The sequence below is a fragment of the Ceratotherium simum genome, chromosome 28, assembly GCF_057802395.1.
Source record: "Ceratotherium simum simum isolate JZ-2026a chromosome 28, ASM5780239v1, whole genome shotgun sequence".
NCBI lineage: Eukaryota > Metazoa > Chordata > Mammalia > Perissodactyla > Rhinocerotidae > Ceratotherium > Ceratotherium simum.
This window is the reverse complement of record NC_141927.1, coordinates 14,871,451-14,899,378: the sequence shown is the minus strand read 5'-3', so window position 1 is coordinate 14,899,378 and position 27,928 is coordinate 14,871,451. Positions and strand designations below refer to the sequence as shown.

General features: G+C 42.1%; 1 protein-coding gene across 1 annotated transcript in view; it reads right to left on the bottom strand.

Annotated features, from left to right (window-relative positions):
- Positions 1-25,091, bottom strand: part of WWC2 (WW and C2 domain containing 2) — a 204,608-nt gene extending 179,517 nt beyond the window's left edge. Inside the window, exon 1 of the mRNA XM_087418330.1 lies at positions 24,638-25,091. Within this exon, the coding sequence (XP_087274456.1) occupies positions 24,638-24,768 (131 nt within the window). The 5' untranslated portion in view covers positions 24,769-25,091. The remainder of the gene's footprint in view (positions 1-24,637) is intronic.
- Positions 25,092-27,928: the final 2,837 nt, after the last annotated feature.

Sequence of the window (27,928 nt, the reverse complement as noted above, 5' to 3'; positions counted from 1 at the left end):
ATGGACAAGATGATGGCTTCTCAGTCACTCTGAGGACAAATAGGCTCACAGAGACCATCTCTGCAGAAGCAGGAAAGAGTGGACCGTGGACCGGTGGAGCAACTGGACAGGGCCGGGACTAGGGTGAGACAAGCCAGGGTCCTAGGTCACAAAATTTAAGGAGGCACTCACTCTCAGGGTCATGCAATGCAATGCTGACCCTACACCTGCACAAGCAGGAGAGAGCCTCCTTAAATCCTGCGCCCTGGGCTTCACCTTGTGAGGTGCCTAGCCTCATCCTAGTCCAGCCCTGGAAGTAAACAACGCCAACATATCTTATCTCAGCAACTGTATGCATTCACTAGACAGTCTTAAAAGCCTTCCAATTAAGTACAGCTGAGAATGTGGGATGGTACTTCTCTCTTCCAATTTGGTGACTTTCAATTTGGTGATGGGAATGTGGGAATGAGCATGAATTCTGCTGGAACACTGAAGATAAATAAACACCTACAGACTGAGTAAATTCCCTGACATGTACAGAGTTTTCTACTTTGATATTAAAAAAAATTCCTAAAAAGGCATACTAAGTTGAGTATGAAAAGTTTTCAGTAGGCTTAACGTTATGTGGAGGCAGAAGGGAGCAAGAAAACTAGACAATATTACAGAATTTTAGATCCAATATTATATGATGCAACATTAATATCGTTAATTTTAATTTTCTTTCACAAGTGGACACACAGACAACTGCCTTTAATCAAATAAGCATTTGATAGACAGGAAGGATTCATCACATTTTTCACTAATATTAGCATTTTCAGATTATTTTTTAGTATTCATTTTTATAAAATAACAACAGATTCATTTAAAATATTTCAATAATTATGAAAATAGTGTTTTATAGGCAATGATGGCTACAATACCAAAACAGAACATTTGTCAGGGAGTACCCATATATAGCTAAAAATGTTTGTCAGTTAATTCAAATTCAGCATCTGAAAGCAGATTTCACTGAACTGAGTCATTTGAAAATAGAACTGGCAAAAATTGAAGATGCACCTACACCTTCCTCCAGGAAACACACTTTGTCTCAGGTAAGAGCTTCCAGCCCTGAGCCACCAGGGCCAGGAAGAGGACTGAAAGGACAGACTGATTCTAGGCCAGCCTTACCCCTCCCCAGTGCCCCCCACACATCGAAAGCAGCCCCCAAAGTCCATGTCATCTCCAAACGCCGGGCACGGGTGCAGCCCTGGGGACACTTCCTGCACTTGGGATAATTCCTTGGCCACACACTCCACCAGAAAAATTTAGTGTGTCTAGTCATTTCTATGCTTTGTGGACAAGTCTGAGTTACCACAGATTCTAAATTCTGACATAAAGAGGAAATCAAAACTGATCAGAGATCTGGAGGGGAAGAAAAAGTTTTCCTCGACCCTCTTAGGGTCCTTGGCTGGGTGTGAAAATTAAACTGACAAAGACAGATGAACAGGAGAAAAGCATACAAATTTAATAAGTTTTACATGACATGGAAGCCTTCATAGGAAATGAAGACCCAAAGAAAAACTTAGACCTGAGTATATTTATGCTAGGTTTGATGAAGAGTGGACATAGTAAAGGAATATTATAGGATAAGGAATGTGCCATATTTTGAGGTAGCCCCCCCAAACCCCACCAGATCAAAAGAATATTGATAGCATTTAACTGCTAATACTAATACATAAGTAATAAGAATAAATGAAGCAATCTCAAGAAGTTGATAAAAAAATGGAAAACAAAGCAGATGGAAGTAATGAACAAAGATAAAAGCAAATAGTACTGAATTAGAAAAACAGTAATTAATAACAATAAATTCAAGGGTTGGTTACTTTAAGAAGAAATATCCAAATAACTGAGCAGTTAGGTAATGTTAACTAGAAAGAAAAAAAATGAAAGAGCACAAACGCACTAAATAATAAATGAGAACAGGAAAACAACCACAGATACAGTAGAGAGGAAAACAACATTAAGGGATTAACTTGTCCAATAAATCTGAAAACACTGATGATTTTGCAGGAAAATATAAATACCAAACTGATCCCTGAAGACAGGGAAAAATCTAATCAGCCGTATAGATACCAAAACAGTTATCCAAGAACTAACCCCCCAGAAAAAGTACAAGATCAAATAAGTTATAAATGTGAACTCTATCAAACTGCAAGGAACACATAATTCCAGTGATACTTGAACTGTCCCATGGAAAAGAATGAAAGCTTCCAAATTCTTTTTAGGAAGTCAGCATAACATTAAACCAAAATCTACTCAAGGGAGCATCGAAAGAAAAAAAATTAGACTACTCTCATGAATATGAATGTAAAAATCCTAAATACAATATTAGCAAACAGAATCCAGCAATACATTTTTTAAAGGATCAAGTGGGCTTCATACCAAAATTCAAAATTAGGAAATCTATTAATAAAATTCATTATATTAATAGCTTAAAGCACAAACTATCTCTATATAGTGAAAAGGCACATGGAAAAATTCAAAATATATATTTAATATATATCAAAAAATACAGAAACAAATGAACAACTATGTCTGCAACACCACAACTTAGGGAATGATATTTTGCCATTCTTACCCCCAGATCTAAAAATACAAAGAATAATAGATGCTTTTAGGACAGATCCCCTTACACCCTTCCCTCCTCAGAGGCAATTACTATCTTGATGTCAGGGTAGATCACTCCTATTTTTAAATCTTGACCACATACGTATGTGTCCATAAATGCTATATACTCTAGCTTTATGGGTTTTTTTAAAAATTTACATTAATGATATACTATATATATATATATATACTTCTGAAACTTGCTTTGTTTCTCTAAACACTGTCATCAAGATTTATCTATGTTGATATATGTAGGAAGGTTCTAGTTCATATATTTTAACTGCTGTATAGCATTCCATTTTAAAACTAAACCATAAAAGTTGTTTCATACAATCTCCTATTGATGGACATTTGGATTGTTGCCAATTTTCTGCTTTTACAAATTATGCTACAATGAACTTGTTTGTACATACATGCAGGAGTTTCTCTAGGATACACGAGTGGAATCCTGGGCTTACAGGAATGCAGATGTTTAAACTGACATATTGCCAAATGCTCTCAGTTATATTATCAATTCGCGCTTCTATCAGCAGTGATGAAAGCTTCTGTTTCCCCATATCTTCTCCACACTTGATGTTATCAGGCTTACTAATTTTACTAAATCTGATGGAAATGAGATGGTATTTCACTGGAGTTCTACTCTGCATTTCCCGTATTACTAGTGAAATTGAGATCTTTCCATATATTCATTGACCATTCTGTTTTCTTCTTCTGAGAACTGGCTGTTATTTTTACCCCATTTTCTTCTGTGTTCTCATTTACTTACTGAATTACAGATCTTTATTCATTCAGGACACTGATTTTTTATTAGTTATACGCAACACTGTCTCCCTTTCTTTTTGTCTTTTACTTTTATTTATGCCTTTTGTCATGTCAGAGTTTTTCTGTACTCAAATTTAACAGTCTAGACTTCTTAGTCTCTACTACCATGTCATACAGATACCGACCTACCTATAATTTTTTCTAATAGCTTAAAATCTGTTTTTCCACGTTGATTTTCCACATTAATCAATCTACAAATTTTTGTGTATGGGAAAGCATAGGGATCGGAATTTTATTTTTTAATATAGATGGCCTATTGTACCAGCACCATTTATTGAATAATCCATTCTTATCCCACTGATTTTATAATTTGCCTAATATATAAATAATGTTTACAAATCAGGAATAAAAACAGCAACTATCCAACAACAAAAAAAGTAAAGATTTTTTTGAGTATTCATGAAGGCTTCATATTCATGAAGACAGTTCACAGAAAAGAAAAAATAAATGGCTTTTATTTTATTTATTTATTTATTTTCCCCACCAAAGCCCCAGTACGTAGTTGTATGTCACAGCTTCACATCCTTCTAGTTGCTGTATGTGGGACGCGGCCTCAGCATGGCCGGAGAAGCAGTGCGTCAGTGCGCGCCCGGGATCCGAACCCGGGCCGCCAGCAGCGGAGCGCACGCACTTAACCGCTAAGCCACGGGGCCGGCCCTAAATGGCTTTTAAATAAATGAAAAAAATATTCCACCTCACTCATAATAGATGGAAAATGCTATTTCACTGTCGTTTTAATTTGCACTTCTCTTATCAGTACAAAAATACCAAATGTTTTGAAACATAATGCTTGGCAAAGGTATGGGAAACAGGTACTAATTCATAGGGTGCCAGGAGTGGAAACAGGTACAACAACCTCCATGGAGACCAAGTTGAACCAACCTATCAAAATTATAAATGCATATACCCAGCCTTTTCACTTCTAGGAATTTATTTGCATTAAAGAGACTTATATAAGTTAGTGTCAGCGAAGCACTGTCTGTAACAGAAAAACAAAAACTGGGAGGAACTTAAATGTCCATCAACGAGGAAATGGTCCAAAAAGCTTCAGTACACTCATGAAATAGAATATTAAGAGGCAGGTTATAGATGCAATGGAATGGAACAATCTCTAAGAAATACTCAGGAAAGAATCACGGTGCAAAACAGTATTACAATTGTATCAAAAAATAAAAAGCTAAGACATGTAGAAGCACACATATGCGTATGTAGGTCTATATAAGCAGAGACTCTCTCTGGAAGAATATACAAGAGACTGGGGATAGATATCTCCGACCGGGCACCAGGAAGGGTAGGAAGGAGATTTACTTTTCACTGAGTATCATTTTGTTCTTGAATTTTGTAACATGTACATAGATTACCTATACAAAAATGAGAAACTCTTAAAAATAATTTCAAGGGAAAAAAGTACTGATTGATCCTGTCTTTGCTAAAGTAATGGGGCATCTTCTACCTCCTGGTAGGATGTGGAAGGGGATTTCATTTTGCCCCTAACACTGAGGACCACAATAACAGCAGAGCTGCAGAGCCCAGGAAAGACAGCAAAGACGGAGCAGGTAGCAGATTTTTTCGTACAAATGAGTAAAGAAGCAAATGAAGTTAGGAGGCTAACACTAAGGAACAGGAACATATCTACCTTGTAGTAAGAATTAAATGAGATAAGACATGTGGAGCATCTAGAAGAATGCCTGGCTTCCAGTAAACACTCTGTAAACGCAAAATCATTATTATTCAATCTAGGTCATATTCATACAGGTTTATACCAACCTTTAGTTATCCTCCAGAGGACATATGCAGAGCTGGGAAACACCAATAAATTTTCATTCCGACCTTCAATGAATTTATAATCCAGCAGGAGAGACAGGAAACATGCATACATGCTTATATACACACGTGGTCATTCATAAAAGTGAAAACAAATTCCACCTTCGGATATCTCTTGTATTGGATAAGTACTAATAACCTTTTGATTTCTGAAAAGTGACAAACTACCTTAGCATAATGGACAAATTCAAAGCCTAGGGTCCAGTTCTGGCTCCCTATCTTCTAGTTAAACCTCAGTTTTCTCATCTATAAGGATAATGTTACCAACCCTGCAAAAATTGCTATGATATAAAGACAGACATATAGACCAAAGGAACAGAAAAGAAAGTCCAGAAGTAAAACTTTTCGTATATGGTCAAACAATCTTCAACACGGGTGCCAAGGCTGCACGATGGGGAAAGAGTAATCTCTCCAACAAATGATGATGGGAAAACTGGATATCCACATGCAAAAGAATGAAGCTAGACTCGCACCTTACACCATATACAAAAATTAACTCAAAATGGAATAAACACATAAATCTTATAAGACCTGAAACTATAAAACTCCTACAAGAAAAGCTAGGGGGAAAGATTCATGATATCAGCTTTGGCAATGATTTATTGGATATGACACTAAAAGCACAGGCAACAAAGCAAAAATAAACACGAGACTACATCACACTTAAAAACTTTGCATAGCAAAGGAAACAATCAACAAAGTAAAAAGGCAACCTATGAATTGGGAGAAAATATTTGCAAACAATATATCTGATAAGTGGTTAATATCAGAAATATATAAAGAACTTACTCAACTGAACAACAAAACCACAAATAATCCAATTTTAAAATGGGCAAAAGATCAGAATAGATATTTCTCCAAAGAAGATATACAAATGGCCAATAAGCATATGAAGAGATGTTCAACATCACTCATCATCAGGGAAATGCATATCGAAACTACAATGAGACATCACCTCACACCCATTAGGATGGCCATTATAAAAAAAAAGACAAAAACTGAAAATAACAAGTGTTGGTGAGGATGTAGAGAAATTGGAACCCTTGTGTACTATTGGTGAGAATGTACAATGGTGCAGCCTCTATGGAAAACAGTACGGAGGTTCCTCAAAAACTTAAAAATAGAAATACCATATGATCTAGCAATCCCACTTCTAGGTATATATCCACAGGATCTCAAAGAGATATCTGCACATCTGTGTTCATAGTAGCATTATTCACAATAGCCAAGGGGTAGAAGAAACCTAAATGTCCATCAACAGATAAATGGATAAAGAAAATGTGGTATATGCATACAATAGAATATCATTCAGCCTTAAAAAAGAAGGAAATCCTGTCACATGGAACAACATAAATGAACCTTGAGGACATTATGTTAAGCGAAATATAAAAGTCACAAAAAGACAAATACTGCATGATTCCACTTTTATAAGGTATCTGTCTAAGTCAAACTCTTAGAAACTGACAGTAGAACGGTGACTGCAGCAGCAGGGGAGGGGGAAAGTGGAGCTGTTCAATGGATATCATTTATTTGCAAGATGAAAAAGTTCTAGAGATGTTACACAATAATGTGCATATTGTTAATATTACTGTACTGTACCCTTAAAAATGGTTAAGATGCTAAATTTTATGTTACGTGTTTCTGACCACAATTTTAAAAGGCTATGATAAAAATGAGATCATGTATTTAGCACACCTACCATACTTCTAGCACATAAAAGGCCCTCAATAAATAACTGGGATACTATTATGACTATCAATTCTGAGAGCTCAATTGATGGTGGCTTATGAAGATACTAAAATAGCAAAAGGAAATTTATATTAAGTAAGAAAAAGTAAGCCAAGAGAAAGAGAAGCAAAGGAGGTAGGTCGGCTTACGCACCCACGCGCACACACACACAGCCATAGATCTAGTACCGTGCTACAGGAAGACCAAGTTATTAGGTCAAATGATTTATCAAGAAGGCTCAACGTAATCATCAGTTTTCCACAAAGAAACGCATTGCTACTCTTTTTAACATTACTTTATTTGAGGGCTGGGCAAACTTTTTGTAAAAAGGGCCAGATAATAAATACTTTAGCCTTTGCAGGCCACGCAAGTCTCCGTCTCTCTACTCAGCTCTGCCATTGGTGTGAAAGCAGACAATATGTACACGGATGAGCGTGGTATGTTCCAATAAAACTGTATTATGGAAACTGAAATTTGAATTTTATATAATTTTCACATCATGAAATAAATATTGTCCTTTGGATTTTTTTCAAGCAAAAATGTAAAACCCATGGTTAGGTCACAGGCGTAGGCAGGACCTGGCCCCCAGGCCACAATTTGCCAGCAACTGCCTTAGAACAGTTCTCACTGAAACAAAAGAAGGTATTTCTGGTTTAGATGATGTTCACTGCACAAAATATTTAACTTTTTAAACTAATTTTATAACTAAATCAGATAAGTGGATAATGCTTAAACTGTTTTACCTGGGAAAACTAAAATATGTAGATATTAGAAATGTTCTCTCCATTGACAACCAACACACCACAAACATTTTTCTACCTCCGTATTAGGGCAACAATCATCACGAAAAATTACACATATCAACAATTACACTGTTTTCCTCCACAACGTTAGTTTTTTAAATGTGTTTTCTTTGTTCCAACCATCTTACAATAGCGGAATTTAAGAGGATTTCCCCAGGGGGCCGGCCCTGTGGCGTAGCGGTTAAGAGCACGCGCTCCACTGCTGGTGGCCCGGATTTGGATCCCAGGCGCGCACCGATGCACCGCTTGTCAAGCCATGCTGTGGCGGTGTCCCATATAAAGTGGAGGAAGATGGGCACAGATGTTAGCCCAGGGCCAGGCTTCCTCAGCAAAAAGAGGAGGACTGGCATGGATGTTAGCTCAGGGCTGATCTTCCTCACAAAAAAAAAAACAAAACAGGATTTCCCCAAAAATGTAGACAAGGTAAAATTAAACGTAATAAATATGTGTGGAAATTTAGGGATATCATGATTTTACAACAAATACTCTTTAGTTATAAATAGGAAATATTTGAACTTTTTCTTCTCTGTAAAGACAGTTTTTATTTAAACATTAAATTATGCACATAATAATAATTAAAGTGGCCTAAAAGTAATTACATAAAATGCAAGTCTTTTCCCAACCTGCAGTCTCACTGCCCAGAAGTAACCATTAATAAAGATTCCTTGTTCAAAACCATCCTAGTTGACAAATGTCAAAATACAGGAGTATATGAACACATGCATGCATGTTTCAACTCAAATGGAATCACAGAGATCTTTGTATCTCAGCACCCATACATCTTTCTTTATCAATTCATATTTCATTCTGTGTGCCATGACTATTTAGCATGAATAAAGGTGTGTTTCAATAAAATTTATACATACACACATACACTCAGCCCCTTTCAGGCAGCTGACCTTGTGATCTTGAAAATTCTAAAATAACTGGTTTTCCAACTAACGGATTCTTCATTTTCCTCTTCAAGAATAGAAAAGGAAAAACAGCTTTCCTGTTTTTCAGTCCCTAAATTATTAATTAACTTAAAGGATTTAATCTTAAAGTAGTAAAAACATTCTTTCTATACTTGCAAATGTCACTTTTCATCTCCAAAGCTAGGGCATCACTTCTGATATCTTGATGAAACCAAATGTTTAGATGACTTCCATTTCCCTTGTGACTTTCTTTAAAACCCATCAACAAACAAATTCAAGTTCTTTGGATGGACTGCTTAAGAACTATATAATTATTACTATGGATGAATATCGGAATAAAGAATTAGGGAGCTAAAGATGGCCCTTGGAACAAGAATTGAGAATAATGGAAAGGAAATGAACTTAGTATACAGGAGGCACGGCCTTCTATGATTTACACATAAAAACTTTCCTTAATGGATTAAATGAATACCCATCTCAAATACTACATGCTCATTGTAAGTTCCCACTCTTTTCCCAGAATATCTTTTAGAATTAACATCCCGACACTGTATCTGTGTTTTTAAAACCCACATTTGAGCAAAAAATATAAAAATCCAATATAATTTTTCAAAATTAAAAATAAAACTTTTGTTTAAAAAAAGAAATCAGTGTTTTCCAACATGCAAAGTGCACGGCTACACAGAGACACAAGTCTCAGTGAGGAGGGGCTTGCCAGCCCCTCCTGAAGGTGGAGAGCCCCAAGGGGTCTTCTGAAATCTTGAAGGAGAAAGTGATGCTTTCTTCCTGTAAACTGTGTAAAGGACTAGTGCTCTGGCTCCGGGGTTCATTCTCCAGAGTGAGCTGGGGAAGAGGCGACATTGCAGGAAGAGGACGAAGAGCGTCTCTTCGCAGAGTCCTGTATTCTCAGAGGGTGAATTAATTATATTATCACTATAAACCTCTAAACCAGCCCGTTCCCCACCTCATGTCTCTAACGGGGGAGCTGGCTTCCTAGTCCAGCCAAATTCCTAGCGCCCCTCTGGAGGGTGAATTCATGGAAATCTATCAAGCAGCCTCTATAACAGGGTCAGGGCAATGCTCTCAATTTTCAATCAATGGACCAACCTGTGTCCTTTACTACCACACTAATTTAGGTAAACACTGCTAGTTTAAATAGCACAAAGGAACATAATCAAAAATCACACAACCGAATCAAACAGCAAGTCTAAGCAATCACCGGGAGTCACTAAAATCTAGGCTGAAGTAGGGTGGAAAGCAACAAAACAAATGACACCAGGACAAAAGAATTCTTCAAGAAGGAGATAAAATGTGTGGGGAGGACGGGAGACAAGGTTTAAAAAAAAGAAAAAAAAGTTGGGAAGTTTCAGATAAGTCGTGGCCCTTCTATGCAAACCACTACAGGCAGCTTCTTTCCGGCCACAATAACAACCCCGTCAGACGACTGGCTAAAAGGACTCAACGCTTGGCTACTTGCTGCAGCCCCATAAAGTCTTTCCTCATTTGAATAGCATTTTAGGAATGTTTTGTCAACGTGTCCAATGATTATTCACTTTTACTGCATTCTTCCCTTCACCACGATAATTACGGTCATAGTAACAATCTATTTTATAGGCAGAACATTCACAACACCAAATGGTGACCTTTGTTTTAATCTGTGAAAATTCACATATTTATTTGTCCACATTTCCTTAAAAAAGGAAGGTTAACTTTAACAACTGTTGCTCACAGCAACACAGGAACAAAAGATTTTTCACATGCATAATCTAAGCATTTAATTAAAATTCACAAACTTGAATCTCAAACCAAGTCAAAAGTAGAAATGTAAGAATACTAGATTCCCAAATAGAAGCAGATACAGAACATACTGTTTAGCTATGACAAAGACAAAAAAAAAAGTACAGCAGCTTGTGACAGGGGTAAGGAATGTACAAGTTAAAAGATTCCTTTATAATCACCATTTTAGAGACTGCTTGTATTCTTCCAGGTAAATTTCACGGCATAAGAAAATCAAACAAAAATACACCATACTCCCTCTTAGTTTCTATCACTTCCCATTTACCAATTCCAGGGCCTGAATCCAAACCTAAGCAGTGTAAAGCAAACCATAACACGACAATTTACAGAAAGAGATTATTTTTCTGCCAAGACTTAAACTCAACTACAAGAGTCAAAGTGAAAAAGAATTCCAATCAAGGTCTGTAATTTACACATCTGTGGTGAAACCAAGGCATTCTCAGACAATAGATCACCCACCAGGGTTTAAATCAATGAAAAAGAGAGCGCTCTAGAAAAGAATCTGGAAGAGCTGGGACTTGGTTTCATCACTTTGAAAATTCTCCATCCTTAATAATCAGTTCACCTGTCCTCAGATGGGGGACGGGGCACGGAAGGGCGCAGGTGGCACATTTGGGAAAGAGATGGTTCCCCAGAAGCGTGGATTGGGAGAAGGCTGTGGTACAAGGTCAAAGGGTTTTTAGAACCCAAAGACAAGGATAAAGAGGATCTACAGCACATCAGATCTCAGCCTCTGAAGGAACCTAAAGCACTGGAATAAGGCAGAAGTGACAGAATCAGTTCAGGCTTTACTTGAGCACCTAGTATGCACAAGATATTGTGCTGGGCGTCCTGTGAGGGGCATAAATAAAAACTAGTGTGCATGACTTAACCAGATGGAGCCTATCAACTAGTTTGGAAAAATAAAAAATAATTCTGAAAAAGTAATAGTTCAATTTGAAGTCAAAACAGTATACATTTAGTTTTAATACAGATGCCAAAAACAAGTACCAGTAAGAATTAAGGCACTGGAAGATTACGTGTGGCCACGCTGTTAAGGGAATCTTAAAGTGTTGAAACTTTGCTTGGTCCTAAAGGGTGGCTATGACTTCCAACCCCAAGAGGAGGCCTAGGGCCCTTCTGAGGAGTAGTCAGAGGCCGTACATAGTTAATGCACAGCTTTGGATTCAGACAGACACGGCTGAGTTCTGCCACCACTGCTTAACAGCTTTGTGCTCTTAAGACAAGTCAACTTAACCTGTTAAACCTTACGAGCTTCCTAAAATGGGGGCAATAATGGTACCTATCAAAGGTTTCATTTATTCAATAACTATTTATTAAGAGCTTGTACAGAACTAGACACTCAGTACAACAGTAAATAAGACAGACATAGCACCTGCCCTCACAGAGCCTGAGATGACATACGTGAAGGGCTCAACAGATGGTACCTAAATCATCATCATCATCGTCATCATCGTCATCATCATCTTTAGCCCAGGGGTAGAATGTATAAGATATGTTCCAGTGAGAACAAATAAACCATCTTAGCTGCAACAAGGTTTCACAAAAATATATTGGCATGCCTCAGAGCTCAGTCCTGGGACCTCTTCTTTTCCTTCTCTCCCAGGAATCTCATCCCATCCCACAATTTTAAAATACTATCTGTGTATACCCAATTTTGGTATCTCCAGCTCTGAGCTGTCTCCCAAACCCCAGACTGTATATCCAGCTGCCTATTAGGTATCTCCATGTGTTTGTCTTAGTAGGCATCTCAGACCTGTAAATCTGAGAGTACTGATCTAACTGGATACCAACCAACCATGTTTCTCCCTTGGTCTTTCCCATCAGTAAGTCAGTAAATCCTTGATCCCTCTCTTTTCCTCATACCTCACATATCCAAAGCATGAGCAAGTTCTTTCACTTTTACCTAAAAAACATATTCCCAATCCATTGACTGCTCTCTATTGCCAAAGCCATCATTCCAATTCAAGATCTGATTGTTTCTTACCTAGTGCATCTCACTGCAATAGCTTCTATGATTCCTTCTCCATAGAGCAATGATCTCTTTTTTAAAAATGGATAAGATTACATTACACACACACACACACACACACACACACACACGCCCCTCCATTCCTCCATTCAACTTAAAACACTTCAATGGCTCCCAAAGGCCCTGAAAATGCTGATAGTCTACAAGGCACACATGATCAAACTTCTTTTTACCTCTCTGCCTCATCTCATAAGACCCTCCTCCCTCTGTCTCAGCACTGCAGCCACGCTGGCTGCCTTTCAGTTCCTTGCACACACCAACCTCCCTAGCACTTCAGGACAGTGCAGTCCAATAGAACTTTCTGCACTGACAGAAATGTGCTATATCTGCACATGTGGCTAGTGAGACCAAGGAACTAAATTTTTAACTTTATTTAATTTTGATTAATTTAAATAGCCACACAGCCCTGAAGCTAACACACTGGACAGTGCAGCACGAGACTTCCGCCTAGCCTTTTCCTCTGCTGGACTACTCTTCTCCCAGGTCTTCACGTGGGTGGCTCTCTCTTATCCTCATGTCTCAGCTAAATGTCAGCTCCTCAGAAAGGCCTTTCCTGACCATCCCACCCAAAGGAGCTCCCATTGACACCCATATCACTTCACCTAGTTTATTTCTACCAGAACACGTTCACAACTGCCTTTATAATTTGCCTCCCCAAACTAGAATATAAAATCCATGAACGTAGGGACTTTGCCTACTACATTCAATGCTACGTCCCCAAGATATCTGTGTTTGGCGTACGGTGTTTTCAATAAATTTGTGACGAATGGTTGAATGAATAAATGAGTGAGCGAATGACTACGGAGTCAAGTCAGTAAAAGCGGACTGGGGACAGATTATGGAGGCTGCTGGAAGAAGGCAAGGGTCCTTCAAATACCTACGTTTCATTTATATGGGTACAGGGCTCTGCACGTTCTTAAGTGCCCCGGGGGGACGGGCGGTCTAAGCAGAGGGCACAGAGGAACTGTGCTCATGAAAGCAGGTCTCCATCTTCAGCTGACCTGAAATCAGTTTGATAAGAACGTTAGTGATGCAGACAAACAGATGTTCCTCACACAGGAGACGTTAGGAAACCTCTCAAGAACGCATCTACACACTCTACAGGCATACCTTTCGGGGGAAAGAGACTGAAAGGGGCGTCAGACGACCAAGTTAGCTTTGTGTCTCCAGATCTGCAATAGCAAACCAGGGCATTAATGCTATGTTATACATTCCGCCAAGTCAAATACTGGTTTATAGTCATACTGTCCTCTGAGAAATGTCACTAGTGTGTCACTTGGCAGAAAAGGGGGAAGGGAGGCAATGAGGAGAGAAAGTAAATGATCTGTTTCTAACAAGTTCAAACACCCAATAATCAGCAGAAAGGGAAAGACAGAACACACAGTGTGGACAGAATTACTGACTAGCCAAAAACGAACAAACCTAGACCTACAAGCTGACAATACTGATAACCCAGGGACACCAGGTAAAACATGGATTCCACACATCCATTCGCTGTCACAATTTCAAAAGAAAAAGATTGGCATTTTAATCTATCTGTATTAAAAACCATCACACTAAGGAAAACCACAGAGTAAAGTTTTGCACTAAATGAAACTGCGTGCTCTTCAAATCTTTTGCAGTAAACATGGTCTACCATACTTTACACTTTACTGAAAATCAGTGCCACTTAAAATTTCCTTCCTATAAAATGGAACAATGTCAGTAAAGTACAACAACACACTTTCTGCGGTCTATCACTAGGTCAGAATTTTAATCAGGAGTTTGTAGGACAAATCTCTATAAGTCGATGTTTGCTACCGTTGTCAGCACTCATATGCAGAGCTGGTGACCACCACAACCCAGGGCGCACTAGACAAAACACAGCACGTGTAGTAGCAGCAACAGTCACACCAAGGGAGACTTGCTGCCTGCCAAATCCTGACACGCTCACTTGTACAGAAAAACCAGAGACACGTATTTAATGACTTAAAAGTCACTACCTTAATCAAAATAATGTCTACATTTCTTTAAAATTAAATTTTCTACCTCCACCCCCAGTGAGACCAAAGTACATTAAATGTACATCTCTGTTCCAATTCTCTCTCGGGAGGGACCACTGTAACTCCTCCTATGTCACAGGAGTGAAAGCCAGTCCCAGAGCTTAACCCTGTTACTCCACTACTGCCCACTTCCCAGCTGGCTCTACCTTCAGTGCTACTCACTACTGTCTTCTCAGAACCAAGGTTTCTTTACCGATGGCAAGACTAACAGTATCAGAAAAATTATTCACAGAGCAAAACAATTTTAGCCCTTCACACATCTTTGGAATACCCTTAACTGTGACAGGCACCAGCTGTGTCAAGTCAAGATACTACATGGAACTATTTTCTTCTTGATCATCACAACCAACTCTGTGATTTTAAAAATACTAGCAACATATCACGGGAAACTTTTAAAACAGATTGCTGTAATATTTATACTCCCAACAGCAAACTGTAAACAAAAAGCTATGGGACCTCCAAAAGTTCATTTTTGTCTGTTTTTCTCATGTCCCTGTGTACAATTCCAGCTACTTCAGAGAAGAACGGGTTTGGAAAACTTTAAGTAACATGATGCATTTCATTAGAAGAAAAGTGATTCTCAAATCAGGGCAGCTCCTCAAATTCAGCATCCATGCCTGATTCATTTTTGTATTACACCATGTCCAGACTCCACGTTATTTGCGAAATAAATGAATGATCAATGATCACTGATAAACATACTATTTTATCACATAAGATTTTTTATATTTCTTTTCAATGTTTACAAAATATTTTAAAGACTTCATCATTTCACTTTATATCAGAGGTTGGCAAACATTTTCTGCAAAGGGCCAGAGAGCAAATATTTTAGGGTTTGTGGGCCACATACGATCTCTGTCACATACTCTTCTTTGGTTTTGTTTGTTTACAATCCTTTAATGATGTAAAACCCATTCCTCGCTGGAGGGCCATACAAAATGAAGGCTGCGGGTGGGTACTGGACCCTTGGGCCATAGTTTGCCCACTCTTGCTTTTCAAGTATACCAAAAAACCCATAATTATAGAGTATGGCCACACTCTGACTAAAGAAAAACACTTCCAACTGTTGTGTCTTTTTTTGTAATTTTTTAAAAATAAACTATTTTTATAGAACAGTTTTAGATTTACAGACAAAATGCAGTTAGTACAGAGAGTTTCCATATATCCTACACTTAGTTTCTTCTATTAGAATGGTACATTTATTTTATTTATTTATTTTTTTTGAGGAAGGTTGGCCCTGTGCTAACATCTGTTGCCAATCTTCCTCTTTTTCTTTTTTCTCCCCAAAGCCCCAGTACATAGCTGTGCATCACAGTTGTAGAGTTGTAGCTCTTCTATGTGGGACGCTGCCTCAGCATGGCTCGATGAGCGGCCAGTGGGTCTGCGCCTGGGATTTGAACTGGCGAAACCTGGGCCGCCGAAGCAGAGCCGGCGAACTTAACAGCTATGCCACCCGGCCAGCCCCAGAATGCTACATTTATTAAAATTAAGGAACCAATATTGACACATTATTAACTAAAATCCATACTTTTTCCAGGTTTCCTTAGCTTTTACCTAATGTCCTTCTTCTGTCCCAGGATCCTATCCAGGGCACCACAGAACATTTACTCATCAAGTCTCCTCAGGCTCCTCTTGGCTGTGACAGTTTCTCAGACTTTCCTTGTTTCTGATGATGATGAAAGTTTTAAGGAGTACTGGTCAGATAGAGGTAGAATGTCCCTCTATTGAGATTTTGTGGGTGTTTTTCTCACAACTGACTGGGGTTATGATTTTTGGGGGGAGAAAGACCACAAAGAAAAAGTGTCATTGTTGTCACATCACATCAAGGGTTCATCAACATGACTTATTGTTGATATTTATCTTCTTTTTCTCCCTCCCCAAAGCCCCAGTACACAGTTGTATATTCTAGTTGTAGGTCCTTCTAGTTCTTCTATGTGAGCCGCCACCACAGCGTGGCTACTGACAGACAGGTGGTGTGGCTCTGTGCCCGGGAACAGAACCTGGGCCGCCAAAGCAGAGCATGCCAAACTTTAACCACTAGGCCATCAGGGGTGGCTTGATATTTATCTTGATCAACTGCTGAGGCAACATTTGTCAGGTTTGCTCCAACTGTTTTTTTAAAAAATAATTAATAGGGGCCGGCCTGGTGGCGTAGTGGTTAAGTTCACATGCTCCACTTTGGCAGTCCGGGGTTCACAGGTTTGGATCCCGAGCGTGGACCTACCCACTGCTCATCAAGCCATGCTATGGCGGCGTCCCACACACAAAATAGAGGAAGACTGGCACAGATGTTAGCTTAGGGCCAATCTTCCTCACCAAAAAGTGGAAGATTGGCAATGGATGTTAGCTCATGACCAATCTTCCTCACCAAAAAAAATAATAATAATTAATAAAAATGAATTTACTTCTGACCATATATAACTAGCTAAAGATTTTAAATGCCAAATAATTTTGAATAAGCTGACTGTACACATACACATACAATTTATTATCTATGTGATTCACATCTATGCCTCACAAAATATATCATATTAGGGATGAAGACAAAAATTAATATGTACTTTGCAAGTACATTCTACGTCTAATTTCTCTTAAGTCTTCTTCCCCTGCCTATCAGGAAGGAGGAAGGTAACCATTAGGCTGAATTAAAGCAATAATGAAAAATGTAATGGACAACACTCAAATATTTTTTCACTTTTTCTTTTTTTTATTATTGACATATAACTGACATACAATATTATATTAGTTTTAGGTGTACAAGATGGCAATTTGATATTTGTATACATTACGAAATGATCACCACAATAAGTCTAGTAACCATCTGTCACCATTCAAAATTAAAACAATATTATTGTCTATATTCCGTGCTGTACATTACATTCCCATGAGTTACTTATTTTATGACTGCAAGTTTGTACTTCTTGATCCCCTTCCCCATTTTGCCCATCCCCCAAGCTCCCTCTCTGGCAACCATCAGTCTGTTCTCTGTATCTGTCTGGTTTTGTTTTTTAGAGTCCACATTTCTTTCACTTTTCAGATGGTGATTACGCAAACTAGACTGCAAGCAACCTGAACTGGGACCGAATCTCACCCGTCTTCACATCTCCCGGAGTCCAGGGCACCCTAGCAGGCTGACACAGTAAACACTGTTGATTGATTTGTATCTACAGCTTCAGTGCTAAAGTAATTCAAAGCACTCAGACATAGGAGAAATGGAAGAGCGACGTGAGACTAACAAGAACTAATTTCTCTTCCCTGACATTTTCTTGGTCAAGTAAGAAATGAGAGGACACAAAACAGGAGGGGAGAGTGGTAAGGGCTGAAGGCAAGAATAATGGGGCAAGCGTGGGTCAAATCAAGGCTGTCCACACCCTCTGCGGAGGGCAAGCAATCACAACTACAGCGAGACACCACCTCGTGCCCGCTAGACACGCTTAAAAAAAAAAGAGAAAATAACAAGTGTTGATGAGGATGCGGAGAAACTGGAACCCTCAGACACACTGCTGGTAGGAATGTAAAATGGTGCAGCTGTGGCAAAAAATAGTTTGGCAGTTCCTCAAAAAGTTAAACATAGAATTACTGTATGACCTAGCAATTCTACTTCTAGGTATATATCCAGGAGAAATGAAAACACATATTCACACAAAAATTAAACATGAGTGTTCGTAGCAGCATTATTCATAATAGCCAAAAAGTGGAAACAACCCAAATGCCCATCAGCTGATGAACGGATAAACAAACTGTGGAATATTCATACAATGGAATATTATTCAGAGTCATAAAAAGAAATGAAGTACTGATAGATGCTACAACATGCATGAACCTTGAAAACATTATGCTAAGTGAAAGAAGCCAGACACAAAAAGACACATATTGTACGATTCCATTTACATAAAATGTCCAGAATAGGCAAAACCATAGAGAAAGAAAGTAGATTAGTGGTTGCCAAAGGCAGTAGGGTGGAGAAAGAATGGAGAAGGAGCTGTCAATGGGTACGGGGTTTCTTTTTGGGGCAATAAAAATGTTCAGGAATTACATAATGGTCATAGTTGCACAACATTGTGAATATACTAAAAACCACTGAATTGTAAACTTTAAAATGGTTAAAATGGTAAATTTTATGTTATGTGATTTTTTTTATCTCAATAAAAACAAAGAAAATAATTAGGAAAAAAACCACTGAAGACATTGAAAACATTCTGAACCTATATATTTGGTAAATTATTTGTTGTAACCCACAAGTTACACACACACTGTGCCTTTAAAAATCCCTTTCCCATACTATATACTTCTGTGGTAATTTCTCCAATAGCAGGAGCTTCAGAAACGGATGAAGAAATTAGTCCAAAATTCTAACAAGAAATCGTTTCAACCAACCTCAGTCAAGTTCATAGGACCAGAGCATACACAGACTCAGGCCCTATCTCAAGGAATTTACACTAAGTTAGGGCTAACGCTGTTTCCTACCAATTCAATAACTCCCACATCAGCAAAATGAAGCTGGCCACGCCCTTCTACAATGGTGCCATCATCTTCCTACAGACATTTACTCAAAAAAAGTAAGCAAGTACCATTTCCAAGGCAACATCTCCCAGCCCCACAGGCAGGCAGTGCACCTTTCCTGGTGCACCAGAGCTTCCCCACGTGAGATTTAAACACTGGCTTAGGGCCAGCCCCGTGGCTTAGCGGTTAAGTGCGGGCGCTCCGCTGCTGGCAGCCCGGGTTCGGATCCCGGGCGCGCACCGACGCACCGCTTCTCCGGCCATGCTGAGGCCGCGTCCCACATACAGCAACTAGAAGGATGTGCAGCTATGACATACAACTATCTACTGGGGCTTTGGGGGGAAAAAATAAATAAATAAAATCTTTAAAATAAATAAATAAATAAACACTGGCTTACCTGAAGGCCACACACATCACAATGGCTATGTAGTTCACAACTTAGTGATTTGCAGCTTTAAAAAAGTTATTTATTATTTTGGGATTCATAGATTCAGATCCCAGGCGTGGACCTACACACGGGTGGCTCATCAAGCTATGCTGCGGCAGTGTCCCATATATAAAGTAGAGGAGGACTGGCAACAGATGTTAGCTCAAGGCCAATCTTCCTTACCAAAACAAAAATTACTTACTTATAAATAAGTCTTTCTTGAAAAAGCAATTATTGTCCTGAGTCTTCCAACAAAACTAAACTACAAACTATGGACTATTATTAAAGTCACTGAAGAAATCTCAGTCGTATACTAAGCAACTACGGCTCACTCCAGCAAGCATTATAGCAAACTGTGTTGAAAACAAGAAATATTTCTTTGGGAATTTTTGGAAGACAGCATAGTTTAGTTTAAATTAGTGCTTCCCTGAGTGATTTTTTTAAAAACCTTCTTTTAACAACCTCTCCATACTCCAAATACCGTAATCACTCAAATAATTCACAGTAACCACTTGGCACCCAGACTCGGAGCCTGCTGGATAGGAAGGATTTCCAGCGATCTGTGACAACGGCAGCTGTGATTAAGACTATCAAGGCTGATTTTGTTTTCTTTGCTCTTATAAGTAATTCACATATTTATACTATTAGTCAAAATGTAGCAGCTTAGTTCTCTCATTATTTTTAATCTAACTGGAAAATCAATTGTCCCTGGTTGTTGGTGGTTATGGGTATATTTTTTGAAAGCCCAACAATAAGAAACTGGAAATAAGAGAGTAGCTCAACTAGTATTCTTTCATTAATTTAACAACTTCCTTCATTAATTGACCCAACCAACATTCATTTAACATCCACCATATACAGAGGATACAGAAAGCAGTAATTAGCAATCAGGTCTCTTAAGGAGTTTAACACTCTAGAGTAGGTTTAGCAAAATTCCTTGCATTGACTTTGAAATAATGACAATACAGTTCCTCAGATCCTAAACACGTGCCAGGAACTAGGCGTAGAGAGCCAAAAGTTAACTTTATCATCAATGATGCCCAGCTGACATCCTCTTCCTCCCACTGTCACCCTCCCCACCCCCAGGATTTCTTTCCTTAATTAGAAAGTACAGGTTGCTCAACATCTGACCCCAGCCATAAACCAAAGATGATGGTCTATCAGCCAGTTTTAACATCAAGTCGCTTTGTGTGGTGGTACATCTTCCAAGTTCAACTAGACAAAGTTATTGTATCTCTGGATGACATCCAATCCAAGGACAGAAAATGAGCAGAATTCTACTGTGAGTTCATAAAACCACTCACCCTGTCTCTGAGGCCTGCTCACCTTAGCCCGCTACTCCTCCAAGAGGCAACAAATCCATCCCATCTTTTTCTCCTGTGTTGAATATGGTTTGTTTTTTTTTTTAAAGCACCCGACCATTTGCCCATGATCTATGGCCCACCATAAACACCAACTGGTGTGGTCAAAGGGTGTCCATAGTGAGCAAAATAGAGGTGAATGAAGGAGTAGACCTGCAGAATCACACTCCTGGGGGATAGGCCCATAGGGCGAGGATGGAGGGAAGGCAAGGAATCACAGACGGACAGAATTCACAGGATTAGTGAGGGGAGAGGAAGACAGCAGAGTCAAGACTGGCATAGTAAAATTATAATCTATGCAGGGATGAGACAGAGCCCTTAACTCTTCCCCCAAACAGAACTTGTAATGTGCCCAAGAGTACACTGAACGTCCAAGCTCTCCCTGGATCTACACTGTGTTGCAATGGGTCCCCAACCCACTCTCCCAAGGCATTAATGAACCAGACCCTACGTGTGGCTAACTCAGGGATCACAGAATCATACAAAGTTGACAGGAACCTCTGAAGATCAATTAAGACTGGTCAGTCAGCCTGAAAAATCAACACTGGGCAGAGGTTCTACTCCACCCAAAGACCCCTGAACACGTCCAGTGTCCGGCAGTCTAGAGGAGTGATCAAGGATACCGGCTCTGGAATTGGACTACGTAGCTTCAAATCCTGGCTCCACATTCAACAGCAACGGCAATCTCTGTGACTCAGTTTCCTCATCTGTAACTGGAAGATAATAACAGCACCTGCCTCACAGAACTAATGGGAGAATAAATGAGATCACAGTTCAAGAGCTTAGCAAAGGGGCTGTCACACAGTAAACACCGAGTATTTCGTATATACTAGTATACGCTATATAGCGACTGTTTTCAGGCGTAAAACAGTCAACTGTTTCCTACAGTGGCATGACAATGCTACAACCACTACTATTTGGCCCTAATTACGGGCCCCCAAACATCCCCGTGAGGTAGGCAGTATTATCTTCATTATAGAGTTGAAAAATGGAGGTTGAGAGGGATTCAGAGACTCATCTAAGCTTACTCAGGTAATAAGTGGCGGAGCAATAAAAGCTCTGATCACGTCCCAGCAAAGTCGGCATTATGTCATCTACCGCCAAAAGCTGAAGAGTATTTTAAAACAACACTTCAGTATTCTAAAATCACTACTGATTGAATGAAACTATCTTCTTGTGAAATCCCCTACTCTTCTCCCACTAAATCCGCATAAAATTACCTACACAATCAGCAACCCCACACAAATTCTGATAGACGATCTAAAACAAAATTCTTCTTCTTAACATAAATATGACTGGGTAAAATCATCATGACCATTTTAATTCACTGGCTTTAAAAGTTCAAAAGCACTGCAGACCTGCAGTCTGAAGTCCCTTTTCTTTCAGGATTGTAATTTGATCCTGTAGAAGAATGGGCACACTCCAATTGGCCTGTGGAACATCTCTCTTTCCATATGTTTGGTGAGTGTGTAACAAAACTGACAGGAGTTAATAGTTACTCCAAATATCCTCTCCCACCATCTCTTATACTATTTAGGAAGACATAGAGACGCTTCCTTGCTCTAAAAAATCACACTCAAATTTAAACTAAATATGTCAATGTTGACTCTGATCTCACAGGATATCTTTTAAAACTCTAATACTGAGTCTAAAACTCTACTACTGAGTCTTATAACCAGTCAAATTTATAAATACTTAAAGATCCATCAGCTTCAGGAAAAACGTAATAATAACAAATCATCTTAGTCAACACTGTTTGTCCACATCAAATGAATTGGTTACCCAGTTTCCTGAAAACAGAGTTCATAATAACTGTTAATCCACTAACAGTTTAAAATAAAAAGACATGCTTAACTTGTTTAAGAAGTAGTGATATGGATAAGCCAAGCCATATAGTTTTATTTCACTTTCTATTTGCTTTACCCAGGCATTACATATTCTTGCAATCCTTGCTGATAAACACAAATGAGACAATATAATAAAACATGTAAACTGAAGCCAAAGAGAACCTAAAATGCCTAAATACTTCAGGAATTCATTGCAATTTCAATAACCAGAAACTCCAAGGATCAGAAAGCAGAAAGATTACCCCACAACTATAAAAGTCAAATATTTATACAGGTGCCTTAAAAGCCACTGTTGGGTGCACACCATCCTCACTGACATTTACTATCTGTTAAGTAGTTTCAAAGTGCAATAACTGGCTTGGAGCGTGAAGTTTATGACAACAACTAATACGTCTGGAGAGACTGTGAAGGTGTGATGTTTGTCATAACTTTCATCAGGCCAGCAACAGGCAGCCAGGCTGTGGCACGACGGAACCTCGGCACAGGTGCTTTTTCTCTTTTCAGGAAGGAAACCTAAACCGATACCTTCATGGATAATTTAATAAGGATTGTCCCATAAATTTATAATGTCATTCATGACTTTCTTATAATTGCTCTTTAATAGCTTTCCAAAACTTAGGATAAAAGTAACTGAGAATATCAAGTATGACACTCTTTCAGCTTCAAATTGAGAAAAGAGGAATGTGTAATAGGAAAAGCATCTAAAAAGGTTATAAAACCCTAAGGCTAGATTCCATAAAAAGCTGGGAAGAAGTTTCAGAAATGATAAAAGTCCAAATGTTGGAATTATCCCTAATGATATTTTATTTAAATTTACAACTAGCTAGGAACACCTCCTAAATGGACAACTTACACATTTACAATTAGGAATATCTCCCATTATTCTTACAATATTTCTAAATACTGTATAGGAGAGTTTCCTTTGAAGGGTAACGAGAGAGATGGGATAGAGGAACAGCATTTGAGAACATTCGGCTCAACTTCAGCTCCCGAACTTCTTGAACGATGATTTTGTTACGCTTCTCCTCTTCACCTCCGCGCGGGAATAAAAAGTGTGTGCTGAAAACTACAAGAAATCATGCTAAGCTCAAGTCAGAGCTCCTCAACAACCAAGGTTCAGTTTCAATGTTCATTTCACCACTTCTTACTCCAAAACAGAATCTGCCTTTTCATGATCTGTTACTCAGTTCAAGTTTCCAGGTGAAGACTGACACTAGGCAGTAAAATCCCTAACAAGCGTTTCTAAAATCTGAGAGGCAAAGCCAATTACAGCCACCACCAGGGCCAAACGAGGAAGGGACCCCCCCCCTCCACACCCAGGACCTCCGGCCTGACCGGCGGTGCCTCTCGTCAAAAACTTGCAGTCAAGGAGGGGAGCCAAAGATGGCCAGAGAGATGCCACAGGTGGCCTGGACGGCTGGGTCCCCACCTTACACTCAGGCCTCCTCCGGGAGGCCCCGAGCCCGTCTCGCCTCCCAGGCCAAATGTGCCCTCCAGCCTCAATGTGGCCAACTTTAGGCGGAGGCGACCTCGGAACAGGGCTCAGGTGGCCCCTCTGGGTCCGTTAACTGGACATGCAGGGCCAGCCCAGGGCGCCAATCCCACCTCCCCTCGGGGGCCGGAGTGTCTAAAGGTCCGGGGCTGGGGGGGCACCGGGAAGGGGGTGGCCAAAGGGGCCCTGGAAGGGGCGGCCCCACCCGGCCCCCTCCCGGGCGCCCCGCCGGCTGACGCAGCCCCGGCTCGCGCGGACCGTCCCGCGCCTCCTTCCCGGGACCCCTCCCGCACCCCGCGCCGGCGACGCCCCACGCCCCCCGCGCCGCGGGCGCCGCCGCTCGGCCGGGTCTCCCGGACAACAGCCGCCGCCGCGCTTCCGAGGCGGGTCCCCGCGCCCACCCGCGGCCCGGCCGCCCACCTGTCCCGGGGGTCGATCCAGCTGGTCCTCCTGGTGTTGTGGTCGATGTAGAAGACCTTGCCGTCGTAGTCCCTGGCCTCCTCCCAGCCCCGGGGTAGCGGTAGCTGCCCGCTCCCGGCCCTCCTAGGCATGGTCGGCGGCCTCGCCGGCGAGCGGCGCCTCCATAGGGACCGGGCGCGGGACGCGGCGGAAACGCGACTGCACGGCCCGGCCGCCGCACCCGACGCGGGCGCCGGCGAGGGGCTGCGGGGCGCGGGGCGCGGCGGGGCCGCGCGCGGGGGGCGCCTCCGGAAACCCTGCTCTCGGCCCCGCCGGGGATCAGTCCACCATGTCTGCGTCGGAGCGAGCGAGCGAAGCCTCCTCCTCCTCCTCGCGGCCGCCGCCGCTGCCTCCGCCTCTTCCTCCTCCTCCCCGGCCCCCTGTGGCCGCCGAGGGTCGCGGCGCCCAGGCTGCCCGAGCCGCCGCCGTCTGGGCTCGGATACGGGAAACGCGGCGGAGCGGCGGCCGCGGCGGCCACGGGCCTCCTCATTTGCATGCGATTAGCATGCGCCCCGCCCCGGGCCCGCCCCGCCGCCCCTCCCCTCGCCGGGCTCATCTGCATGCACATTCCTCGCCGCCACATTCCAGGGCTTAACCCTGCCGCTCCCGGGGCGGCTGCGCGCGCCCGGGCGTCCGGCCCGAGCCAGGGCGGGGGAGGGGAGCCCAAGGACCAGGTGGGAGGGAGGCGGGCGAAGGAATGCACCGCTCGCTCCCTCCCCCTGACCCCACATATCTCCCTGCGGCCAAACGCCTCGAGTTATTAGAGTTTCGGGTCGGGAAGGATAGCTAAAGAGAAGTCTCCAGCACCTTCTCGACCTCTTTCCGTCTTCTAGGGAAACCACAAGACTTTGGAGAGGAAAGGGGTGGGGGAAGCTCTCCTCGGAGGAAAAAGCCCCAGCAAACAGCGAGGCCACAAAGGCTACCCCACGCCGCACCCTGAGCCCCTTCGGAACCCCACGGCTGTTCTGGCGGTGGGAAAGTGTGAAAAGCACCGAAAGCGCTTAAAAGCGTGTCCCGGGCGGCGTCGCCCCCGGGGCCTCTGCAGGGCGCCTGGCCCTCCGTGACCTCCGCCCAGAGGCCGCGGGCCTCGCGGCGGAAAGCGAAGGCGGGTCCCGCAGTCCGAGAGCGCCGCGACACGCCTGCCCCAGTGGCCCGCCGGGGAACTCCAGCCCGACCCCGAGAAGCGACCGGGCCACCCCCCCGCGGCCGTCGTCGCCGCCCGCCGCGCGCGGGCCTGGGGCGTGGAGGCACCGGAGCCTCCCTGCCGAGTCGGGGCGCTGCGCCCGCAGGGCCCGGCCAGCCCCGGGGGCCCCTCTGCCGCCGGCCTCCGGTGCGGGGCTTCTGGACAGCTGGACGTGGACGCATCCCGCAACCGATGCCTCCTGTCCAGCCCCCGCCCGGGAAGTCCCCCACCCCGAGCCCCGCCGTGGCCTAGAGAGTGGGGGCGGGCGCGCGGGGAAGGAGCCCACGGTGCGCCGAAGGCCGGGCCCTCCTGGGCCCTGGATGCGTTCGGGATGGAACATGGATCTTCTCTAATTGCACAAGCATTTCTTTATTCAGCAGCTGCTACATAGTGGTCAACACCCAGGAGGGGCCAGACCTCCGGCTCCGGGCAGGACGGTGCCAGGAGCAGCAGGACTGGCAGGGCCTGGACACAGAGCATTCAGTGTCCCTCCCAGTCCCCAAACTCCTCTCCAGCCAGGTCTACACCACTGTCCCTATTCAGATTCTTCCGGGTTACTAAGCAGCTTCTTTTAAAGTAAAACACCCGAGGAAGGGCCCGGAGCTCAGTCATTCACCTCTTGGTGTGAATTCGCTTAATCCTGCGGCTGAGGGAAATGACTTCCCCACCTTGTGCAGGCCACAGCGGGAGGCCGGGGCTTTCAGAGGGTTGGGAACAACGTCCGTCTGCCCCCCTGGATTCACAGACCCGTCAGAGAGTCAAGTGAATTGAGATTTACTACGGCACGGAGCTGGTGCAGTGCGGTTTGGGTAGCAGCTGCCGCGGGAGGATGGGGGCCTTCGGATCCCCAGGCCGTCGGGGCATCTGCGGTCCATCTCGAAGGTGGAGGAGGGTGGTCCTGGAGAGTGAGGATCGAGGGCCAGGCTTGGAACAGCTTCATGGCGGGGACTAGACCTCCCTTGTCCGGGGAGGGGTTGTATTTGCACTTGGAGCAGAAACTTTAAACCACCAGAAACTCTGGCGAGCTCATCGCTCCTGGATAGGAGGTGGGGAAGAGGGAGCAGGAGGTGGGGAAGGAAGTCATCCAAGACGAATTCACTCACTGCATCCTTCTAGGTTTTCCTCTTTTACACCTTTAGCGAGGAGAAGCCCACACCTCCTGGTCCCATGTTCTGCCCCACTCCATTCATCAAGAGGTAAGCTTCTCCAGTTCCCTGTGAGATGTGCCGTCCTGGTGGGTAATCTTAAATTTGGATTTCTGAACACTGTGAAAAAGATGAGGACTGTCTAAAATTAATCTCCCACACTGCTGAGTGAATGTGCTTTTTCTTGAACTCTTCTGCCCTGGGCCACTTGCATGGCCTAAACTTATATTGTGGTATTCTAAGAACATCTTTCAGCAACCCAGCCAAACCATTCTTGTTTAAACCTTCCCTCCTGGCCTTTTTCCCCCCAAACAATAGAAAATGTGTATTGTAGAAAAATGTCTGCTTCTTACTATTAAAAAAAAAAGTAACGCACTCTGCTGTTGCCATGATTTGTTTCACTGGGGTGAACAACTGCACAATACTTCTTGGTGTCATTTCAAATTTGATAAGCTTTCAGATAAATATTTTTTACCCAACTTCTAACACTGATGAGAAATCCAAAATAAGCACACAGCGGTAAATGGCATTTATTGTTCCATAAATCTTGAGACTTCAAAAAGGGATGCTAAATAGACAAACAAAACTCTAAAGCAATTAAGAGACAAGCTCACTTCTCTCCCACTGGTTGGCACAGGAAACATTTGGTCACACAAAAGCAGTTTAAGTGACAGAAAGGAAAGTCACTGCTCTACAGGCTTGTTTGTCTTGATCCAGTTCGAACTCAGCTGTTCTGAGTTCATACAATTTACGTAGCACCATCCCTTCGGCCAATTTCTAATGGTTAAGACAATGAAATTTCGTTTCCTTTATATCCACATCTATAAAAATAAGATAAATATAAAGATCATCCCTATTTTATAGATGGGTACATTTAGATTTCATTTGGCTTCAGTTGATCATTGGCAAAGAAACATGATGCAA